This window comes from Spea bombifrons, chromosome 3 (assembly GCF_027358695.1).
Source record: "Spea bombifrons isolate aSpeBom1 chromosome 3, aSpeBom1.2.pri, whole genome shotgun sequence".
Lineage (NCBI taxonomy): Eukaryota > Metazoa > Chordata > Amphibia > Anura > Pelobatidae > Spea > Spea bombifrons.
This window is the reverse complement of record NC_071089.1, coordinates 10,525,549-10,549,770: the sequence shown is the minus strand read 5'-3', so window position 1 is coordinate 10,549,770 and position 24,222 is coordinate 10,525,549. Positions and strand designations below refer to the sequence as shown.

Sequence of the window (24,222 nt, the reverse complement as noted above, 5' to 3'; positions counted from 1 at the left end):
AATAGAATAGTGAGTGCTGGCAGTTGGTCTCATTTGATCAGCATGTAGGAGCAAAAGTCCAATTCCTGGCATCCCAGATACCCGCTTCCTGCCCATCAATAAACGGAAATATACATAATTTATAGCATTACACGTATTTATTGGTTTTAATGAATAAAAGGACGCCTGAGCTCTTCTGGGCAGTGTTACTATATAATATAGTCGTTTATATACAATATCATGTCCTGCTGTGTCTGTATACATTACTGTGACTTTAGGGCTGTAGAACCCCGACATACCCAGCAAACATCCCGAGAGAACAGAAAAGAGGGGCATCAGGGGAGGAAAAATGTTGCAGATATGTTGATAAATAGAATTCCCCATTATGGACTGATGTGTATCATCACATCGGAATCTGACAGCAGATCAGACCGGTTCGGCCCATCGAGTCTGCCTATTTTCTGTAAACACTCGGACCTTACTCAGTCCTGGTCTTGTATTGTATTCAGGAGTCATATGCCTTTGACATGCATGCTGACGGGGCACACGGCGTATGCCTCAGGGAGCCCCTCTCGCGTTCCGTGACGGTTACAAGTGTTCACGGGCACTGCCCGCCTCCCGCTACCCAGCAGCAGCCCAACGTTTCCCGCCGCCCGGATTTAAACGACGAGCACCAACCGTCGCCTTCAGCGCGTGCCGCCTCGGAACAGTCCACCCCAGACACCGCCACCGCCGCCGCCCAGTTCACGTCCCCGCTGGAAACTAGTGAAAGCAAAGCCTGCCGCTGCGTGTGGTTTATTCCTGCTACCTTGTCACTCACAGCCCAGCTGCCACCCCCTCCCCGACCTGTTTCCTTGGTACGCTCCGTCTTGGAAGCATCATGGCGATTGATGGTAAGTAGGCCAATAACCGTATGATGATCGGCTCATTAGCAACTTCTCAGCCGGCTAAGAGTCTCTGCAACCGCCTCAGGGTGAGGCACTACCCGGGCTTCGTACGCCCGCTATATACAGGCAGTTATATATATAGATACACACACATATATACATAGGGGTATGTGTGTGACTGGAAGTATAAACAGTAGGATAACGTATTCCCACACACATTAATGCATGCGCTGACACACAGGCTGTGCCTCGGTACATGTCATTGACGTATTGCTAATTTGTGTTAGTATATTGTATACATTTACTGTAGAAAATTCAGTGTTATAGTGCTGGAGAACAGTCACACCTTGTAATCAGATGTATATATCCATATATTAAGGGCAGGGGGATCAGTAACTGCCAAAGTGGACTAATATCCATACGTGATGGCAGGTAATGCCTGCGTGATGTATATGAGTGGATTATTTGGCGGGAGTTAATGGGTTTAATGTGTGGTGTATGTCCAGTGACAGTTTATGTTTATAATACATTCTGTATGTGTGGAAAATATCCGTTTGCTTGGGGTCTGTAGCCTTAGAGAGACCCTAACGACGCACTCTATCCAAATGAAGTGGTTTTCCTTCACATCTCCTTGTTTTGTGGTAAATACAAGATTTTTGTGCCGAATAAAAATTGAGTTTTTCTGAATCCGAATGACCTGGTGCTGCACCTGGTACAAACACGGCTGAACTTATTGGATCGGTTCTGAAAATGCAGTCCGGAGTCATGAGAAACGTTGCTACTACATGTCAGCTTGGGCCAGGTAAAGGTACGGACTCCCCACATCCATTGCCTTTATATCTGAACCCCCCATATATATAACACATAACATGCCTGCGGGGGGGGGGTAATGGCTGATCCTGACTCACTGAGCACTGGTGGGGCGGCTGCTCTGTGGTGCTGAAAGGACAGCTCCTCATTCAGTTATGAAGGGAGAGGATTCATGTCTGTACTGGATGGACAAGAAACCATTAGCCAGGGGACCACAGACACAGGCAATGGATGCAGGGAGTCCGAAACTTCTTACAGCCCGAGCTTACATGGCAGTAGCGCAGGGAGGGACGCATTTGGTTTGGATCTAGGAGCTAGACAAACATTTAGGAGACAGCATTGTCGACTTTTTCGTCTTCGTTTTATGTAGCGCCAACAATGTGACTTACAGAACAACAGGTGAGAAGGGCCCGGCTCAGACGAGCTTACAATCTTCTCTCTGGTTTTTATGTTTTTATTTTCATATACTACCCCCCAGGTCTGCAGTTTGAGGATGTTTGTTGGGGAAACAGACCTTTCTTCAGTGCTGCACCATTTTACAGTGCGGCAGTTAACTCCTTCGTGACAAGGGCTATTTTACACCATAAAGATTCAAACTTGTATGTCTAACCATTATTCTCACACTTACACGCTCTAACACCATACAGTAACTGACACAGGCTAATGTCATAGGCTCACAAACACTAATACCTTACAGTAACACACACGCTAACATTTTACACTCATGTACACACAACTAACACCATACACTAATACAGCATATACAGACATACACACTCATGCTAATGCCATACTGTAACATATACAACACCATACACGCTAACACCACACTCTTATGCAGATGCACGCACAATCCAGCAACATACACCCACTGACTAACACTAGACATATATAGGAATACGCTAACGCTATGCACACGTACACACTGGATCTGGCACTACAATACAGTAGACATTGACTCTGACACTATACATTTACACACACACACTGACTCTTACACTATGGTTATACAAATACACACACTGACTCCAGCACTATACACTTACACATAGTTACACAAATCCTTGTACTTCTCTTTATGTAATGGCCTTTATTCTTTGCTGGCATTCAGTAGTTTTGCCCTCATTCACCAAAATCTGCAACACCATATTGATACCCGAGTCACTAAGTTCAGAGCGTGTAATGGAATTTGCCACATTGGTTATCATCAACGCTAAAGACCCCAAGCAAAATGTTATTTTCCACCCTGTATTGTGTTATTTTGTGGTTGTGATAATAATTGTGTCAACAAGCAATGATACATCAGCAGTTTGGACATATAACACACTTCACAGTCTTTCACATTGGGGTAATTGGATGTTAAATGGAAACTGTCTCTGTCACAGCATAGTTCTAATGTAAAGAACTGTAAGATATGATATTTGGTGACAGATCCGCTTTCATTTCCGTGCCGAGTGCTTAAACACGCATTCTTTAAAATGTAAAAATAATTAAAAAAATCACCTTATGGAAAAGCAGCAGCTCCAGAGCCGTCATAGAATATTTCCTCTATAATCTTACCACACTCGTCACTAATTGGTTGCTTGAAGTAGCCAATCACTGGCAAGAAAGTACATTCATTAAAATGAATGGGAGCACTTTCCACACACAGTCCCCATCATCGCTCGCCAATCCAGCGCTGCAGCTGCCTAGCAGTAAGTCTATCACGTGGCAGGAGACGCGTTTGGCTGAATACATCGCCTGCAACGCCAATAGCTGGGGGTGTGGAAAGGGACAAAATGCGTATACATTTTGGATTTTACATATGATGGCTGGAGTGTCCCTTTAAAATCAGTAACATGGTCTTTATGTTGAAATGCATTCCATAATAATTCTTACCATTAATCAGTTATTCTTATTTATAATTATAATTGGCAGTCAGTATAGACTGCTTACAGCATTTTTCTAGCTTTGCAGTGAATATTGTTACTTCCGAAGGAAATGAGGATAATTATTTTATTTGTATAAATATTGCCCTTAATTACACAATTGTCGTTGGCAAAAGTGACTCTTAAAACCACTAACAGGGTGACTAGCGGTAAACGAGAAATTTAATATCATTTTAAATGATTCAATGTTCATGTTGTTCGGGAGGTTTTAGAAGCTCGTTTTGCTGGTGATCGGGGCAGTTTAGTTTAAATATTTTAGCTTTGCCGTACGAAAGTCTGATTTTTAAAAATTAAGGAAAACATTTGCAAGTTTGTAATATTTTTTTTAATATATACAAACAATGCATTCGATTTTTTTGGTGACAGAACATGTGTTTATCTCCTCAGTTGTTGATCCCATCATTTTTTTAAGCTGCTTATATCATTGCGAATATTATGAACAGATCCAGAAGACTTGGTTTTGCCGAGCGTGGCTTTGTGTATAATACAGGTTTTCATGGTTAAAAATAGAACGAGTCAATAATAGAAAACATCTGATGTGGGTGAACAAGATGAGTAATTTTATTGAACTTAATACATAGGTCTGTAACCAGTTGCCGGAGGCTGTTTTTACTCAATATGTTAAAGGGACAGTCTAATGCCGAAAACAGCCTTAGCAAACATGAATGCAGGTTAAATTACCGGTGCGTTTTAAGTGCTTTAATATGCTTTCAAGACTTCTTATCAAATATAGTGCTTACCTGTGTGTGCGTGCATGGACAGTCTGGGTGTGTGTGTGTATGTGTGCGTACATGGACAGTCTGTGTGTCTGTGTGCATGGACAGTCTGTGTGTGTGTGTGTGTGTGTGTGCGTGCGTGCGTGCATGGACAGTCTGTGTGTGTGTGCGTGCGTGCATGGACAGTCTGTGTGTGTGTGTGTGTGTGTGTGCATGCATACATGGACAGTCTGTGTGTGTGTGTGTGTGTATGTGTGTGTGTGTGTGAATGGGCAGTGCGTGTGTGACTCTCATTAGAATTAGAGTCTGATGAGGCCCTCTATGTGTTTTGAAAACCCAATTTTTTTTACATTTTATTGGCTATGTTAATATTTAAAGTGCCCCTGATGGCTGAGGTGTCCGGTGGGGCAAGCAGAGCAGATCCTCTGCTAGTCATTATCTTTGGTAGCTTGCGTACAAAAAAGGTAAAAATAATGAAGCGTTAGAAATGTCTTGCTTAATATCATATGGAAAAGATTCGGCAAACGCACGAGTAGTGCCATCTTTAGAGTTTATTCATAAGCTATGTGAATTCACCATCAGTCCACCAAGCCCTGGCTAGACCAACCTCACACTAGCTTAGTCTACTAGATTACAATAGGGGCTAAACTCAGGAGTACTAATCACACAAACCTCTGTTTTTTGGGGGGGCTTACCTGTCTCAGGTAGCGAGGGACCCCAAACTGATATAGTCCCTCGGATCCCTTTGAGCTTGGTTTTATAGTTTTAACAATGCAGACAGGTAGATAAACCAGTGTTTGTTTTTCAGATCTTCATTGGAGGTTAGTTACAGGTTTATGTAGCGACATCATATTCTGTAGCACAGTACAATGGGACGCGTGAAGAGAAAAAGAAAACCTGCCCTGATGGAGAGAGATTATGACTGAGATGAAGAAAAATATGAGAGTAGCCATATTAGTCCAGTAATGTAGATGTAAAGTAACAGTATTTTGTAATTTAGTCCACTAAAAAAACATTCACACGAATCTGCAACATTCTGTTACTTTGCATCTCTCTATATATTAGGTTACGGTAAAGAAAGGGATTATTGAATGCATTATATGAGGGATACCAGGCCTCTTCCATTGCAGCCGCCTATAAAGCTGCGGACGTGTTGTGATGGCGCACATCGTTGCATGTACATGCACTTAGCTTATCGATCAGGAAGATCATAAATTCTAATGTACAATATTTAACATGGCAGCCGAGTTGTTGTAAATATCAGCGATTGCCGTTAGTGGTGGGTCCACGGAGCGCCGTGTGCTCAGCTTTCACATTATAATCCATGTCGTATTTTTGTAAGCAGGCTGTTATATTCCGTGCGGTGGTACAGGAGCGCCAGCTGCCGGTATGTGACGGTAATCACTTATTTATAAGGCATTTTATTTATCTATGAGACATCATCTCGAGGCTTGGTGCACTTTCTTAAATAATACAAAGTGAATGTTTCACAGGAGCTCAATAACATCATTGTGACTGTTGTAAAAGAAGGCTATGGAGGCTCCGCAGCCGCGTGCTTCTGCGAGAATCTTAACGAATGATCAAAGAGGAACAGTCAGTGTTTGAAAAAATTGAGTTATTTCTGGTTGAAATTAATTTGACTTTTCACATAAAATAATGTTTTTGACAGCTTGATATTTCGTGTTCTAGCTCTATTATGTTAGCCAAGTCTACTAGACTCCTGGCTCCTTATACTGCCTTGTATAATAGAATGACTCTGTCTTAATCACCCTGAGAGACCCTCTGATTCATGAAAGAGGAAAGGGCTTTAGATACACCAGACCTCATTAGCATTGCCATAAAGAATCCGCTCCGTGTGGCGATTGAACAGAGAAAGTGACCCCAAATATCACATGAGTGACAGCAATGGCCGCCTCCAGGTCTGCGGATAAAGGGAGTTAATCGGAACGCAATTAAATAAAACCCTGTTTTATTGTCAATGCTAAATTGCCTTGCTGTAAAGTGCACTGTATTTCATTATTTTTCCACCCCAGTAATCAATATTGTTTATTGTAGAATTATGATATGCATCCAGTACTTTCTTTTCGTTCCTTATTCTTTGACTCCAAGGGACTTGTTTGCCACCAAGCTTTAGGCTCCTAATCAAAACACTCTTACTGGAGTACTAACCAAACTAATGAGACTCCATGCGAATGCGTTGGAGACCCAATGTGTTTATCCTCAGCGCAGCTAAAAGCCCTGGTGGGAAAGGTTACGTACCTGGCCGGAGCTTTGAGTTTCCCATTGAGATGGCAGATTCTCTGCGCTGCTCAGCAGCAAATGAGCTCTCTCGTGAGCTGTCTATAAAGTTACTTATTAATCCATAGCCTCGACGAGTCTGTAGGTGAAGCTTAAAGAAAAGAGCGCGTTGAACATACGGGGTGCAGGTATCTACCTGCCTTGACTGCTTTAGGTGAGAGAAGAATCAGTGACGAGTAACCCTGAAAATCACCCGCTACCCAGAAACTGTACACCCCCTAAAACAAAAAATGATTTAACCCGCGCTAATTCCAGATTCTCAAAACGTATTTAACCAAAAAACTTGCATGATCACATGATCGCTTTGTATTGACATTCAGGTGGTCACTAATGTCAGTATCGGTTCCTTCAGAGCTTAGTGAGACAGAAATCTCATTCCAGTAATGAAGGAATGGGTTATTCAGTTTGCTTTAAAGTGCGTTACTGCCGGATATACATTTAACATGAAAATAGTGCCGGAGGAGACCTTTAACATTTTGTGCCTTATATTGATTTTAAGGCATCAAGGGAGAAAGAGCACCTGGGCTTATGAGTAAGTGGCCACTCCAGCCATCATGGCCACTCCAGCCATCATGACCACTCCAGCCTAACGCATTCTTGTACACATGATATACTAGCGCTGGCTGAGAAAACCCATGTGTGGATGCATGTAAAGCACTCCTATTCATTTCAGTGGCTTTGCTTTTCTGCCACAGGCTGCCAATCAGAGGCACTGAATGTTGGGACACACAGGGGGTGAGGAGCTGCAGCTCCACAGCTGCAGTTTCTCCCTAAGGTAAGTACCATTTTATGTAGTGAGTGTACACTCGGGCTTCACATTGCTCAACACCCAAGATCCTCCTATATAATAAAATATATATAACTCAGAGCTCTTTGAAATCTAACTTTCCGCATATCAAGATGTATTCAAAGTAGTATAAATATTGATAAATCTTATGATTATTGGGGATGGTAGTAAACTATTACCTTGCAAATGGTTTTGATCCACATGAAAGAAAAGGATTAATAAACCTTTGGCTGCCAGAAGGTTAATTTCTGATGGGGGGGCATTTTCATTGGTTCTCAATAAAGAGGCTATAATGTTTTAGGATCAGACAAGCCAAGCGTAATGCTTTCACTGATCCCCTCTTTCAGCTAAACAAGCAGTTTCTCAATCAGCGTTATTGGGTATCTGCGCATGGAGAAGACTGGTTCTATGCCCAGTTCCTTATAGATTGTTATACTGTATATCTATGGCCCGATAACAGAAAAGCAGAAGGTACCCAGTGTGATGGAGAGAGAAGACCCGTATAATGAATGGGTGAGATTTTGTTTGACATTCGCAGTGACCGATGACCCGTAAAGTTTATGAGGTCACCGCATGCTGTAGAGGTAATTAAAAATCAATAAGCACACGCTTGCCTTTTCTTTCTTCTTAATTACGGTTTCCGCGTACTTTATTCATGCAAGGTGCCCTAGAAAGATGACAGCAGAGCACAATTCTTATCAAATGATTTGTTGTGAACCATGCTAATTTATCAAGTCGATGCAACTCCGTGGGCTTTGAGTCGGTAATCTTTTTATCTTATTAGAGCGTAACTAGATTCACTGAATCTGATCCTGCAAAATAGATTTCAATGCATATTAAAGTACTCACTACTGTATATATAACAAACATGACATGGTATATATATATATATATATATATATATATATATATATATAAAACATAGTTGTTCTAGTGATCGGTCATGCTAAGTTAGACACGTGTACCAGAATGTGTTGCCTAATCGGAGTTGAGATTTTTGTTTGGATGCTGTGATGTTTTTGTGGATTGGGTGTCTTTCACAGATCTTGTATTTTTTACTTGGCTAGTTGAAAATGCCTTGTGGCTGACTGCACATGGCGGAAATCATGCGCAACCGTGACTGTGCTAGTGGCCACCTGCGTTAAACATGCCCCATATAGCTGGGTGACAAGCGACATATTCCAGAACGTGATGTATCTCAGTATTAAGAAGGGACTCACCGTCGGTAAAAGTTACACGTGCCATAACCTAAAATGTGTTAATCATGCTTCCCGTATGCCTTTACAGGTGGAGAGCGAACCTGTGGAGTCCACGAACTTATCTGCATTAGAAAAGGTAGGAACGCTTTATTTTAACTTTAATTCTGCTAACACACGGCGGACCTGTGATCAATCAACCTGTAATGGAAACAGAACGACCCGTCAAAGGTTCTGCTATAGATAAAATAATGTTTTAATTATACAGCATGCGATGATGTTTGTCAGATCTGTTTTTTTATTATAAAACAATAATGTCCGTCTTTTGGCACGAGAACGTATTACTGTGGGTTCTATGTTTTGTCCAACATGGCGCTGAAATCTCACAAATGCATTCAACCCACCCCCTAATTCAATGATCGCATATGAGAATTCCTGGTTTATGGGATCTTTTTCCTCCCCTTTCCGATGCAGGAAATGTGCTTACTGTAGGTATGGCGCATGCTCTGTAGCGCATCAGCCGAACTTGCATGCGCGAGCATTGAGTGGCAACTCAAGTATGTCAGTTGAAGACCTATTGACTTCCATGTCTGCATTCAGCTCACGTAATTGCAAGGGGGCTGCTGCTCAAAACACGTGTGATCACCTAGAGACCCCTTTTTTTTTTCTTTCGGAAAGGTATATTTGGGCCAGGGGTTCTGTAACGCTGCGGACTACTGAAAACCATCGATATTATTTTAACTAGAGAAGATAATGCATTTCTAAAAAAATACTGCGTGGCTAGTTATTTGTAGTATTCGGATAAACTCTCTGCAAGCATTATTCTATGTTTATTCATTTACCTGTTTGTGAACTGAATTAATGTGATTTCTAGCCTTTTTGTGGCCCCAAAAAGCCAGATATAATTACCAGCGCATTATCCCGATGCCTTGAAAATGATGCCGCGGAGCTGAGTTTAGCTGCACAATGGATTCTCTGTAATTGAGGCGATGAGTGACCCGAGGGCTCTGGGCTATGAGCCAGGTCTGTCCGTTTAAATGATCCGAGTAGAACACTTCATCACCTGAATATTTTGGGTGATTATGAGGCATTCCTCCATCCTACATTTTTTTTTTATTAGGCAGATTTACAATGAATCTCTACAGAGACCAGTTTGGTTTGAGTATCTGCTCTAAGATTCTGTGTGATCTTTCTATATGTTTTATATGTTGTTTTAATCTTAGTAGGCCGTGACACACAGATCGGTCTGCGTGTACTCCAAGCATCAGGCTAGTCTCTGTTGTTAACGATGGACGTTCTGTTTAGTGAACGTGCCCCACACCCTGCTGCTAAGCTATTCTTTATGGTGTGCTTAATGGCGTAGCCCTTTCTCATTACCTCGTGACAAGGGGCTCCAGATCCGTGATAAAAGCTGAGCGTTACATTCTGCTTTGTGTAATGAAGCGGAAGATTATAAAGGAAGCATATGAAGTGTAGCAAGTACCCACAAACCAGAAGAAAATCTTCTTGGCTTTGCATCCTTGGCCGACCAAGCAAGAAATCGAACTTACTTCACATAACTGGGTTTTTGTTTCTTTTTTTTTTGGCCGACTTTTTACTGTTAGACGGAAACATTAGTTATGTCTTATGACCAGTAATGATTTCTTTAGTTAGAAACATAACATTTGACCACAAATAAGGCCCATTCGGCCCATCTACTCCTACACCAGTCCTTGGTCCCACGCATGTCGAAATCCCCTTACTGTATTAACCTCTACTACCTCTTCCCAGAGGCAGTTCCACTTATTCACCACCCTCTCAGTAAAGTAAAACCTTTTTACATTACATCTAAGCCAGTGGCTTTTTCATTTCTGCCCCCATATACGTCCCTCTTATGATATTGTGAATTTGTGAGCAATTACGGGGTGGATTCCATTTAGAAAGAGATCATTTTTGGGGGCTTGTGGATCTGGTCGCATCGGTACATCAGAGTGCCATTCACGGGATTAGACAATTAAATTATCTGGATACAATTTCTCTTCATGTTTGTTCTCCAAAAGCAAAAATTCAGTTTCACAGCAACATAGGCTTTCCCATCACAAAGTTGTCAGATGTCCCGGAAAGCTTGAAAGATTGATTGCCGGCCAGCAAGACATAAATACCGCTGTCAAGACTGTATCAACAACATTAGTATTGTTGTCAACTCTGCATGTTGTGAATAATCTCGTGGCTCGGTGTGAATGAATGGAGCTCATTTGCAGATGTTCTCTGGGATTTTATCCTGAAGTCATGTAAGACTTTCATTGGCTGGGGATTCAAGTATGGCTGTTGCAGCCGGTTAAGCATGCGCAGCTAAACTGAGACGCATTGATTGTTCTCGAATTAATGGCAGTAGCTTATTACTTGTATTTTCTCTTGTTTTGTGAATAAGCAGGCAGTGGAGGGACAGCCAAGGGTGGTGGAACTTTGGGTCAAAATATGGGATACCCTTCATTCCATTTAGAAAGATCTTTATTTAATATACAGCGCAACTTAATTAGGCAAGAGATCTAATGAGCTTCAGTGTGAAGCCAACCAATAATATGACTACACTACACATGGTCTTCTGAAGAGCTCTTGCAGAAATATATTCACACCGTACTATTTTTTAGTAAAGACAGAAGCCTATGGAGGTATCTAGCTGGCTGTCTAGCATTTATGCCATGCCTGGAACGCGGGCTCCTACCTACAGCTACATTATCCGTCTCTGCGGCTGGAAAGCAGTTGCTTACTTTAAAACAACAAAGAATACTCTTAAAAAGTCCTGAAGACAGGGTAGGTTGGAACGCCAGTGCGAGGAGATTGTTTTCAGGTGCAGGTTGGTAGTTATCAAGACGAGGTTGGCTCTACAATAGCATGTAGAATGTTATATATTTGTAAATCATTAGCACAGGGGAAGCCATCACCGTGATCTCCATCCACTTTACAGCTTCCATGATTCTCCTCCAGAATTTCACAACCATTAGGTGAATTGTTCTTCAATGACAACCAGAGATATGCCGCTGAAAGTATGTAAATAGTGTTTTTACTTCTTGAGAAATGAAGAGAGAACAATCTGGAATTCAGTATTAGAAGCATTTAAAGTTCAGGGAGAAAGGATCAGTTAAATAAGCTTTCTTTGTTTCACAATTTCTAAAAGAAAAATAACCCCCCAAAAAATACATCTCATGAAGCATCCTCTAAAACATAACACCAGGGTGCTGAGAAGGCGCCGTTAACTCAGAGAAACAGATTTTTCGAATCAGAAAAATCAATCCTTTGGTAAACATGCCATGCTAAAATTAATCAGCGATCACAAGTACACCGATAAATGCCATCTGCTATCCACATGGCAGAAGTGAAGTCAGCTCGCTGAGATGCCAAACAGAGTTGGGGCGAACCCTCCGTGCCAAACAGTCTAGAAAAACACCAAATAGGTCCAATCTACCCCAAATACACTGATAAGCTTTAAATTCATGACCGTACTCTCTGTATTTAATCATACTTTTCAACAAACATGCGATTGTTCTTCTAGCAACAAATGCCATTAATACAAGGAAAGGGGTTATTAAAGGTTACGTGCGAGAACAAGGACCAAAAGTAACTGCAGAGTAGTCACTTCTCTGTCCAGAGCTCTGGAGTTAAGTTCTGGACCTGGGTAGCCAACACGTAGCCAACTTTTTGTTGGGATGGTAGATGAGATCCGGGGAATTGTGATTCCACAGTAAACTGGGAGATGGTTAGAGATAAAGACAACTTGTCCATAGCCCTAGGTAGGCTTCATAGAAATTCACGTAAGTACTTTATATATAGAGATAGATTTGCTGATGATTTTACAGAAGTTTCCTGGGATATCTTTGACATGACCAATGAATGTTCAACACAGCAACTTTTCTTTTGCTTCATAGTTATTTAAGCTTCCGCTAGAGATAGTGCGAGCAAAGGAAACATACTATGGATGACGATGATGAAGACACCCCTACAGGTAATTATAGAAGATAAGTGAGGGGGGTGTTAAATAGTGCAGGGGTTTCTTAGTCTCTTAGTTGGTGTGCTTCCAGTTTGGTTGTCCAGTTACACCAGTCCATTTGATGGACAGAGACCAGTATCTGTTGGAGCCATAATAGCTCTTTTGTATAGTACATTACAATTGTGCAAAGCTTTTATTCTAACTACAACCAAATCTCTTTAATTTTGTTACAAATCCAAACATGGTACATCATATGATAAGGATTTAGTAATATTTTTGGGGGAAATAAGAAAGGAGGGAGGGATAACCCTTTTTTCTAGAATAGCTGACCTCCAAGCATGTTAGATACTTCACGGTCTTTGTTTGAGGGAAAGGTCTGTTATCATGTACCTGATCACATTAGTTTCACAGACTACATAGAAATCCTACAAATGGACCGCACCAAGGACCCAGTTGTGGTGGAAATGCATTATACTATTTTAGACACCTTTGTGGACATACGGTGATCCTAAGTAAAACAAAAAGTTGGGGCTACTGGCCCCAGCTCTTTATATCAGAGCAGAATGCTTCACTGGCTTATGTGCCAACATACCCCCGTGGCAAATAGTGTAAGAGCCAAGAGGTCACAGGCAAAAAGGTGGGGCAAACAAAATCCATGGTTCATGAAACAATGAGGAGTCCAGGAACCATACATTTAAGACGCCACATATAGCAGGAGAAATGCTTGTTCAGGCCTTGACTTAGATCAAATGGCAGCTTGGCACAACTACTCCTACCTTCCATCTTGCTAGGGATGAGTTAATTAGTGTCCTTGGTTGTCAGCCATCTTGGTTGAGGTACATTAGGTCTACCTTTTCATTGTCCTGCTCTGAGTCTTGAATTAGAAGGGTTCACCACAAATGTCCAGGAAACACAGCCCTTTTTGCTCCACGTTCTTTGTACACCAAACATGACCATTTAGAAGACTATGGCATGGGCCGGTTGATGACATGTTTGGACAAGCTGTTGAAGGAATTTCTGCGTGTTTTAGAAGCAGCCAAAGGAGAAATAATAAGCCGGATATATTAATGGGAAACGTTAACGTAATTGTGTACTATTGATGTCATCACTGTATTTGAATGATCTTAATCTGATCCATAAAAGCAAACCTGTGGTATAGGTTTTTCATACACAACTACACACAATAACCCCGCAACCAGCAGTTTTCATCACACTCTTTGTAACAATCATACGGTTTAGAAAGCTGACAAACCAAGCTGTTAATAAGGACTGCGCACTCAAATAATAACCAGCCTGTCACGTGGCTGCCTCAATTCTACATCAGGCGGATAGTGTTGCAGCACAGAAATGAATAATTCAAACATCGCTGACATATAGGCAGGTAGCCATATGGTGTCAGGCCACACCGGACTACCTGGCAGTACCTGCAGGACACCGCAGCAGCAGCCACCGGGATAGGGGGGATTTGGACTGGCGGTTTTCCATTTTAAATGATAAACCTTTTAACTCCAGTTACTGTGTAAGGCGACTATATGGACATCTGCATACCCCTATGAGACAGGTAAGTACAGTATGATTGCTCATTCCAAAGCAGCATCACTGCAGTCCTTCACTCCCATTACCCTCAGGCAGGTGAGAGTAATGAAAGTAGGGGTCCAGCTACACCTGCCCTAAGTCTGCTCTGCCTACCAGACTCTTACTAAGTCCCATAACCTTACTATTCTGATGGCTTTAGGCTTGTTAGCTGGTTCTAATTTGGGTTGCATTCCAACAAACGCTGGTCCAGTTTACTTTACTTTCCGAAGGTCCGTTACCGAATGTACATTTAATAATACCGTATTGGCTCGAATATAGGCCGCACTTTTTTCCCCCACTTTAAGTTTTTAAAGTGGGGGTGCGGCCTATATTCGGGCTCTAGCGCCCGACGCCCGGGACATGCAGTCCCGGGCGCCGGGCAGGCAGCGGGGTTAAGATACAGATCCCCCGCAGCGGTGTAGGGGACCTGCATCCTTCTCCCCGATACGCTCAGACAGCCTCCCCTGCCAGCACTTCCCACGGGGGGGGGGTGCCGGCACGGGAGGTTATCTAAGCGTTTTACCTCTGCCCACCCCCGACTTACCGGAGCAGACTCCCGGGTGTCTTGCGGGGCCGGCGGGAGACATTTACGCAATACGCGCATGCAACTTCCGGTACCGGAAGTTGCATACGCGTATTGCGTAGATGTCCCTCGCCGGCCCCGCAAGACACCCGGGAGTCTGCTCCGGTAAGTCGAGGAGGGGGGGGCAGAGGAGGACAGCGGCAGCGTATCGCGGGGAGGGAGGACAGCGGCAGCGTATCGCGGGGAGGGAGGACAGCGGCAGCGTATCGCGGGGAGGGAGGACAGCGGCAGCGTATCGCGGGGAGGGAGGACAGCGGCAGTGGATCTCGGGGAGGGAGGACAGCGGCAGCGTATCGCGGGGAGGGAGGACAGCGGCAGCGTATCTCGGGGAGGGAGGACAGTGGCAGCATATCTCGGGGGGGGGGGACAGAGTGGCAGCATGTTTTTTTTGGTGCTTTTTTAAAGAAAAAAAACTTTTTCTTTAAAAAAGCACCAAACTTTTAGGGTGCGGCCTATATACGGGGGCGGCCTATATCCGAGCCAATACGGTAATAATAATAATGTAAGAATAATAGCATGGATTTTAAATGTCTCATACTTTAAAGGTTCTTTTTTAAATTGACTTTATTTTGTGTCATTACTGCAGTAAAGGTTAATAACTTGAATTCCAAAGAATCTGATTGTATTTTAGATTTTATTATTCTAGCTAAGTTATCGTACAGTGAAATTACTTAATAACGTAAACCGATAGTACTTAATGGAGCAAAACATTTACAATCAGTACAGGATGAGGCTTTTGTTTATATGCCTTTTTATGTAAGTAAGTAAAGGTTTTTATTGTCCTAGAAGTTCATAGACAAAGTTATATAGCATTTTAAGCTTCCGAGACCTCCGAGGTTTAGGTTTATATTGAAAATACATCAGAAAAAGAAATCTCAAAAGTCTGGAAAGCTTATAAATATGTTGTCCCTTAAGGGTGTCATTAACTTCCATAGATTCAACATGCTTTTTAACATACGATATCCTATTATAACGTCATGTGTAGCGCTACCTCATTAGCTTTTGTATATTAACTTTTTTCCATTTTGACTAAGTTTAGCAGCTCTTATTTCCTATACTTTCTATACATTTCATAATACTAACCGATGTGGCAATTCCTTTTAGTAATGAGAATGTAGACTAAGAATTTAAAATTAGAGGAGGAGGAGGAATCCATAAAGTGATGCAGTATTTTAAGGCAAGAGACACCGGACTTGGCTCCTAACATGTGTAATAAATACCTGTGCCTTTTAATGTCATGCTGTATGTTGCCTTTAAAGGGGGGGGGGGCATCACCTTTATGGTGATATCGTATAGCCATGAAGATACTTGTTTGAAAGTGGACTGTTTGATCTTATGGAAGCTGAGATCGGTGGCAAATGATGGCAAAACCAGCATATCGATTCCTTTCATGCCACCGGCTCCTTTTCCCTAATCCAACATTTCAAGGACTGTAACTTGACAACAGGGGAGAGATTCCAGAATGGGAAAGAACAATTATACAAGACCTGGGAACGGGCATTAAAGGCTGCTCCCGTAATACGTTCATAATGTTGGTTTCTAATAAATACATATCATTTATTTCAATCTGTAAACATAATCACATAGGTTTATTTACAGTGCTTTATGTATGTAAAATGTACTGGCATGCTACTTTAAGGGTATGGGCAGATACTTGGATAGATTTTACCATTCATTTACTCTTCTATACGCAGCCAATTTCACAAACAAGCCACGAGTCTGCATTCCGGTCTAACTAACTTATACAACCACACACAATAACACCGCGGCCAGCAGTTTCCATCACACCCCTTATAACAACCATAAGATCATTATGAAAGCTAACATTCTCTGCAAATTATAATTCAGATGCAAATTAACAAATGTTACTTGAAAACCATCTAGATGGAAACCGGGAACAGGGATCTCGGTTGGTCTCGGCACTTCATGGCCAGTGGCTGCTAAACGATTGCACACGTGTAACGACCGGGACTGCCGCGTGAGCCCATATTTTGCACCGGCACGGTTTGCCAGATGGCCAGTCCGGGCCTGATAGAAAAACATTTTGAAGCCATGTACATGCCGATGATAACATTATGTGTTACAACACATTCTCTGCGTTATAGCAGAATAAGCACAAAAGCCTTTTCCATTAAACATGTTAAAAAAGAATGGCAGATACGACATGTGGGTGTAATAATGGATTCCTGTGGTAGGGGACAGACGTCGCGGGACACGTGCTGCATGTACTGACACCGTACACCCCCTTTAAATACAGAGCCGCGTGTGTAGATTAATGGGTTACTCATCCATTCATTGCCGGGTTGGGTTGCCATATTATGTTTCCCCTAAGTAAGTACGTTTTGCCCTAGTGTTACGTTCTTCCTGAAACAAGCGCGTTTGTAATCGAAGGCAAGATACAGTGATGTATAATAAAGGATAACGCCTTCTCTATGATGATGTGCTTTTATGTGAAACGAGAATATTGTCTTAAAGTTTGCCTATCCCACGCATGTTTTCATTCCGTCAGTGTTTTGACGTTAAAGCATCATGCGATATATATAGAATTACCAGGTTTATTATTTGCGCCCTCATTGGGAAAAAAAAAACATGCACATTTCTTAGCGCTATGTAATTATTTTTATTTTGATATGTGTTTTTAGACTGTGTTACATTTATTTTAAAATACAAGAGCTCTTATCACCATAGCAACTAATGGAATGATACAGTCAGTATGACTATCCCACTGGTTGTCATGGTGATAAGAACACTTTGCACCAGCATTGCTTTTTACAAAGAATTTTACTGCCCCCTAAAGATACTCTATGTTGAGAAGATAAATGATTTCTCAGAACGCCACCTCTCATTATAACCAGCCAGTGATAGTCCGGCTGAGTGTATGGGAGTTGTAGTAGCAGCTGTTTTTTCCTCATAGAACAGAACACATTGCATTGATAATGCTGCCTGAAGACGGTAACAAGAACGTTTGTATAAATGTACTGGCCATGCCATGTTTGTGATATAATCATGGCGTAGTAGGGGATTGGAACGATTAGTAATTAGGTCACTCGGTGATGTCATGCTGGGGTTGGTGCTATATGTTCCAGTTTAGGCAGGAGATTTTCTTCACTGTATGTGATCCTGTAAGCTGCCTGCGAGATGGATCTTCAGTGAACTAGAATGAGATACACGGTGCTTATACCTGCTAATTCCTGTAGTCATCAATATTTAATTCTGTGCTCCAATTCATTTCACTCCAATCGAGGTCGTCGTGGGCTCTCCGGTGAATCGGAGCCCATATCCTACCAGCTCTGTAGCCTGAAACTCAATGAACGTTTACCAAGAATGATGTCTAATGAGCATCTAGTCAATTCTTTAAAAGCTGGTTGTGCATATTTATTGGCAGTTACACATAACATAGACGTCTGTATAATGATCACAAATCCTTTTCTACGCAACCATTACCTGCCAGTCTGTCTTTTGAAATACCAGGCACATAATTGCCTTTAATAATAGAGCGTGTCGTAGAGCATAGGTGATATAATTAAAGAGTTTAAGGAAGGCTTCAAGAAACATGCCTTAATAATCCTCTGCAGAGCTCATTTACATTACCACCTTTAAGAGTTTTTCTTTAAAGCACTTGGGGGAAAAAACGATGAGACCATTTTTGGGATATTTTCCGCCACGTTAAGGATTGTGTTAGTAACATAAAAAAAAAGCACTAAATAACGACATATAGTTACAAAAGATTCCCCAGCCGCCACTGTAACTGCATATGAGATCATTCTGGTATCATTTAAGAATATCAAACATCTTTCATTATTTTTCTATATGTACAGACCACAGAAAAAATGAAAGCGATCACACGGTGAGGTCTTTGTCTTTATGAAATACTAGTTCTGTGAGTGCATCACATGGATCACCTCTTATCACAGAGGTTAAATCTGATCTGATATTGTGGTCTGACTGGACACCGGCAGATACAGCTACAAAATAGATAGTGAAGGAGGATATTTATTATATTTCCTTATTTCCACAATATGTCAGTTTTTGGGTTATATAAAAGGGTAAATGTTCTGATCCTGAAAATGCAAAATATGGAGTTCTATTATAAATATTATCTTTCATAAGACTGTGATGGGACAATTAAAGATTTCAACAATTTTATTAATTAAGAAAAATGTAAATAGACGTTGACACCCGAGTTAGTAGAATAACCTTAAAATATGCCCACCATTTTATAATGTAATGGTCATGGGGATCTATCACTCAACAACCTGAAAATGTTCTGTCTATGGGGTTAACATTCAAGTCTGTCACTTGAGTTGTGATTGTGTTGGTTGCCAGGTCTTCCAGTCCTCTTGAGTTTAATGGACTTTTGGGTTAACTCACCTCCTCCTTAGCTGTCAAATGTATTTTGTTTTGGAAGACGTGAAAAGCCAAGTGGCTCCATTTCAGCCCACTTGTCTCCAAGGCAAGTCATCTCTGGCCAACTCGAATGCCAGCTCAAGACACATCGCGCCTTTATAAACAGGGCCAAAGACATACGTACGGCTCGGAATCAAACTATCCGCAGTCAGTGGAGTATGTTCAGTATATGTTTTCATAAAATTTCAATAACTATTATAATTCTGACACAAGCTGGCAGCGGTCCACAAGTGTTGGGGTGTCCAGAAGCTACTGGTACAGCACAGACATGGAGTGATTGCAGGGAAACCCTGAGGAGACCTAAATGGCGAAACAGCAGCAGTGCTTTCAGTCCAATTCTGGATTTGGAATCGCTATTGCACAATGAACTTTCCCTAATTTAGTGTTGGCCTGCAGTCCCATGCAAGAGGTCTAGGCGATTTAGTTTTTCAATGCAACCTATAGTAGGAATGATGTCTATGCTGTGTTAGAGCAGATCTCTGTAGTGTTTATTGTTCATGGCTTATGGAATTGGTTTGATCGTAAAACGATTTTTCCGACTGGCTGTTTTTCCTTCCGTAGTATCTCCAGAGGCTATCGGATTCCTTTCAGCAATTGGGGTATCTGTTGTTCTCGTTTTGTTCCTCTTTTACTACATCAACAGGAAAATGTGGCCGGGAAGAGATGGAGGGTTCCATTGTGCAAAACCTCATCGAGGTAAGATTGCAATTTGTATTTGAAGATGAGTAACATGATCAATTCAGATTGGAGCAAGGAAACCATTACTTGCTTCAGAACTTTTTCCTTGTGAATACAGAGGCTTTCTGATCTAAAAAAAAAAAACGAATTCTTGTTTTCCACCAATTTCAATAAGATTGAAGTTCAGAGGCAAAAAACAATGGTCACCTATCTTTTATAAAATGCAAAAAAAAACAAAATAAGGAAGATCTGTTTTTTACATAAATGTCTGAACGTCTCTTAATTTTAGTTTTTTTTTTATTAATATCTGAACATGTCATACATTCTAATGCTTCAGTATATAAAACATTTTATGTGGTGCAATATAGAAACGCAAGATCTTATTATATACAAAATGTTTTGCCTTGTTTAAGGTATATGCTTTATTGATCAGTAATTGGTTGTTTTTATAATAATAATAATAATTTTATGGAAATAGTATTCATGTAAATATTTGCAAAGGTACATTTTGAAGTCATAGCACCAGTCGCCAAGGAACTGATGGTATTTAATGCTTAAAATGACAACACAGTGAGGGCTATGCATAAAAACGTGTTCATAGTGCATTGTTAGTCAGCATATACTGTTATCACCATAGCAACAAATAGAATGTTCCTTGTGATTGCACTATTCCTTTGGTTATAATGGTGATAAGGCCACTTAAAAATTTGCACCAATATCACATTTTATACATAATTCCCAATGTGGCAGGAATCTGCTGGGGGGATATACACGAATATTGATGGGTCAAATAATACAGCAAAAATATATTAATAAATATATGGGATATTTATATTACAACATCTCATGCATTACATTTATTTACAGCGGCTTTCTGAATGTTAGTATTGCTGCAAGTATGTGTTTTGAAATCTTTATTTTACAGGTAAAGCTCTAAATTCTTGAAATTATTACATTATTTATTAGAGACCGTTACAAATCGACCAAGAGGTACTGCATCTGATTGCTATTATGTAGGACCCCCGGTTTAAGCTACAAAAACATACACTCTCTGTGGATTCTTTTTCTTTTTTAACTGAGTACATTTATAAAACCAGATGACTCCGGGTGATATTTTATTTCAGAAAATCATTACCCCATAAAACGCTTGATTAACCTGTGACTTTATGTACATTTTTTTTCTTTATATGAGCACCTGATTTTTTTTCTTTGAAAGATGGCATTTTTCAGGAGCTTTCAGCAAAATATAAGCCTTCCATCCATGTCGTCTATTGTTGACTCGTTGAGCAGTGCTGTTGACGGCATCACCAGTGCTGTTGAAGAGGTCAGCTACTGTGTGGCTGATTCTGTCACCGAGCAGGTCACAAACATCATACATGGTTTGCGTTCAGAGGAGGAACCAAACCTCACGGCATCAGAAGAGAAGTCTGCAGAGAATGCAGCTTCTGAAGATCCTAGCCAAAATGCCTATGGAGAGTATTCATCTCCCAAATACACTCACGGGGAACGTGTGGGGAATACAGACGCAGACTACCCAAGTTTAAATGGTAGTAGACCTTCTGATAGGTCATGGGATCATAGAAAGGAAAGAAATCAGAGAGCTCATGCTTCTATGGAACATTCCCGCGATGTCAACAGTTCCGCTGTATATCATCAGGATGCTGAGTATTTTCCCGACACAAACAACGGCAACCTGTCCGGGGCATTCAGAGAGAGGGGGCAACAGTTTGACCATTCAAGAGACCTATCAGCTGGTAATGTGCAAAGCAATCAAAATAAACACCAACATGCCTCCAACAATACACACAAAAATGAGCACAAATCCAGTGGTGTTGCAGAGAAAAGAGGTAAACCTAAGCACATGGGACACATACCAAGCGACCACAGATCTAATGATAATGAAGCCCGATTACATAAAGATTCAAATAATCTTAGGGATCAGCAAGCAAACCGAGTTAGGCATAGTTCGCAGGGTTTTAAAAATGTACAGACATATAATAAAGAGTCTGCTGAATTCCCTGTGTCCAGTCCGTTAAATAATTCCAATGAAGGAGCCGACAGTGATCGGGAACAAAGACTTCACAGCTCCCATCAGATGCATGGTGCAAAAACTGTGCCTCCCAGGAAAGCCAAAAATCAGCTTCGCAATGGTGGAGAAGACCCAGTCCATCGTGAAGTCAATAATACAAATCAGGGTTTAAGACAAACCAGGAATAAGAGTAAGGGTAAGGATAGGTCAGTATCCAGGGTTAGGGGAAAATGCTCAGATGACAAAGGTGAAAAAACCAGGAGAACGTCGACCAAAGGTAAAGAACTTTGGTGTGAAGACTTCAAATTCTACTCTTGGCTCATTCTCTCTTCTTTTGTTTGGTGTGTGCTTTTCAACTAGGTCCTCTATTTACTATGTATCCAGATTCTATCATCGTTTTTATTATTCCCAAATCGGCTCTCGCCTCTGAACGTAGATATTATTATATCACCTTACATAAACTAAACCGAAGCTACAAACAAATTATCTCCCCTCTTTTTATTATATAAAAAAAAGAATAAGCCTTAATTTTTATGAATTGGTGCCCCCTGGCTATGTTTCCAATCGATTCAAAAAAGCTCATTTAAAATTCAGGGGAGAGGAAAAATATGTTATGGACGTGCTTTTTAGCCGAATGGGGGCTATTAAAAACTGCCATTTTAATGAATATAAATATTTTATACATTAATTAAAGGTCCAGATTTAGAGGTGGTAGCTGCTTTCGTGTTTGGAGAGGAACAAAAATTCTGGCTTTTTTCATACTGCTTTTCTGCACGATTCTTTCTTGTTTTTGGATATTATCTTATAAAGCTATCTCAGAAAGAAAAATCTGTATCAGGGAAAAAATTTCTGCCAAGAGATATGCAAAGGAGAGTGAATCACAAAATGTGAAGTCGCCCGCCAAATATGATCCCGTTGCAACATTGCGATATTAAACAATGTATTTGATCACCACTTGAAATGTTATTTTTCTTCTTAGACTTTAATATGGCAGTCCAGTATTACAGGTATTACATAGTTGCTAGCTGCCCTGATTTTATCAGGACAATCCCAAGTACACACAAAACACTGAAATAGGCTTTTATCACACACTGAATATATTGTATTAATTCCTATGGTTGATATGAGTGCTGTCTTGCCTTTTAGTGCATTTCCATTAAAGTTATGGATTTGTTTTCCCCAAATAGACCCAGATCTTCATGGTTCGTCATCTGAAAGTGAAGATGAAGCCGTGGGTAAATACCACGAAGCAATGACACGGCTACACGGCACCCGGCCTGGACCTGATAAACAACCCAATTATATGTGGGAAACCAGGCAGAAGTACAGCCCGCTGTCTGCAGAGTATGATGGTTATAGCAGCGAAGTATCTGCAGATGAAGGTAAGTGATAAGTGGATCTTATGTCCTATGCCATGTGGTGACAAATCTGAAATGTATTGAGTGTAATAATGAATGCAAAAGCTACTCAACTCAACCTAATCTGAACTCTTCCGATCGACTATTAGCCAGACAGTGCAAATACCCGTCCATGTTCACATTAACGAGCTGTGTTCTGCTGGAATGCAGCAATATAATTGGTAATTCAAATAAAAGGTTAACAAACACTTCCGTCATAGATTTATAGTTTAGTTAATAATCAGGTTAATTTGACTAATATCCATGCCTAACAGTGCTGCCTAAAGGATTGCGGGCTCCCAAGGTGGGTTCTGTCTCATGTGCCCCTCCTGCAAAACTCGCTTGCTAACCTTGTGGCGGTACCTTCTACCGACCCCAGTGGTAGCTGCCCAGGTGACGTACTATACATTATAGGGGAAACCCAAAGATTCCGTAACTATATTTGCGAATTGACGGTGGACAGTGCTTATATATTCTAATTAAATTTGAAAAAAATACCATTTTTGTACATCATTTATAGTGAAGTGTTAAGCCCTATGTTTGACTATGGTTCCAGATTTAACTTAAACTCTAATGTTGCCATTCCTTGCACCAGTTTTATTGTTTTCAACAGGAATTAACACAAAACTAATTGACTGTTTTGTCCATAAAATGTGCTGCAGTATGCCAATATTCTGCTACCCTATCGATGATAGGGAATGTATGCACAGTGTAAAATATCCAGTGTGTTTAAACCATACATTGCCTTATTACATGTCTAGGACCTTATGTGGTTTCATAGCTGCTGACTTAAGGAGATGCCTGCAAGGCTGACAGATGAGCCAAATGATCCCAACTCCTTCTCCTGGGGAGCTTATTCCCACTAAACCCGGGTGTATTAAGTAGAGATGCCAGCCATGGGGTGATCACACATAACAGATGGATTGAGATCAGCTGGACATGGGGCAACAATGTGTGTGTTTTCCCTGTCCAAAGTATAATGTTT

At 41.1% G+C, this 24,222-nt stretch overlaps 1 protein-coding gene across 1 annotated transcript; it reads left to right on the top strand.

Moving 5' to 3' along the window:
• Positions 1 to 697: 697 nt before the first annotated feature.
• On the top strand, positions 698 to 23,586 carry LOC128483121 (synaptotagmin-14-like). The gene is made up of 5 exons (XM_053459180.1): positions 698 to 872; positions 8,693 to 8,740; positions 19,695 to 19,829; positions 23,028 to 23,222; positions 23,513 to 23,586. The coding sequence occupies exons 1-5, from the start codon at positions 860 to 862 to the stop codon at positions 23,584 to 23,586; spliced, it is 465 nt and encodes a 154-aa protein (XP_053315155.1). The 5' UTR covers positions 698 to 859.
• The last annotated feature ends 636 nt before the right edge of the window (positions 23,587 to 24,222 follow it).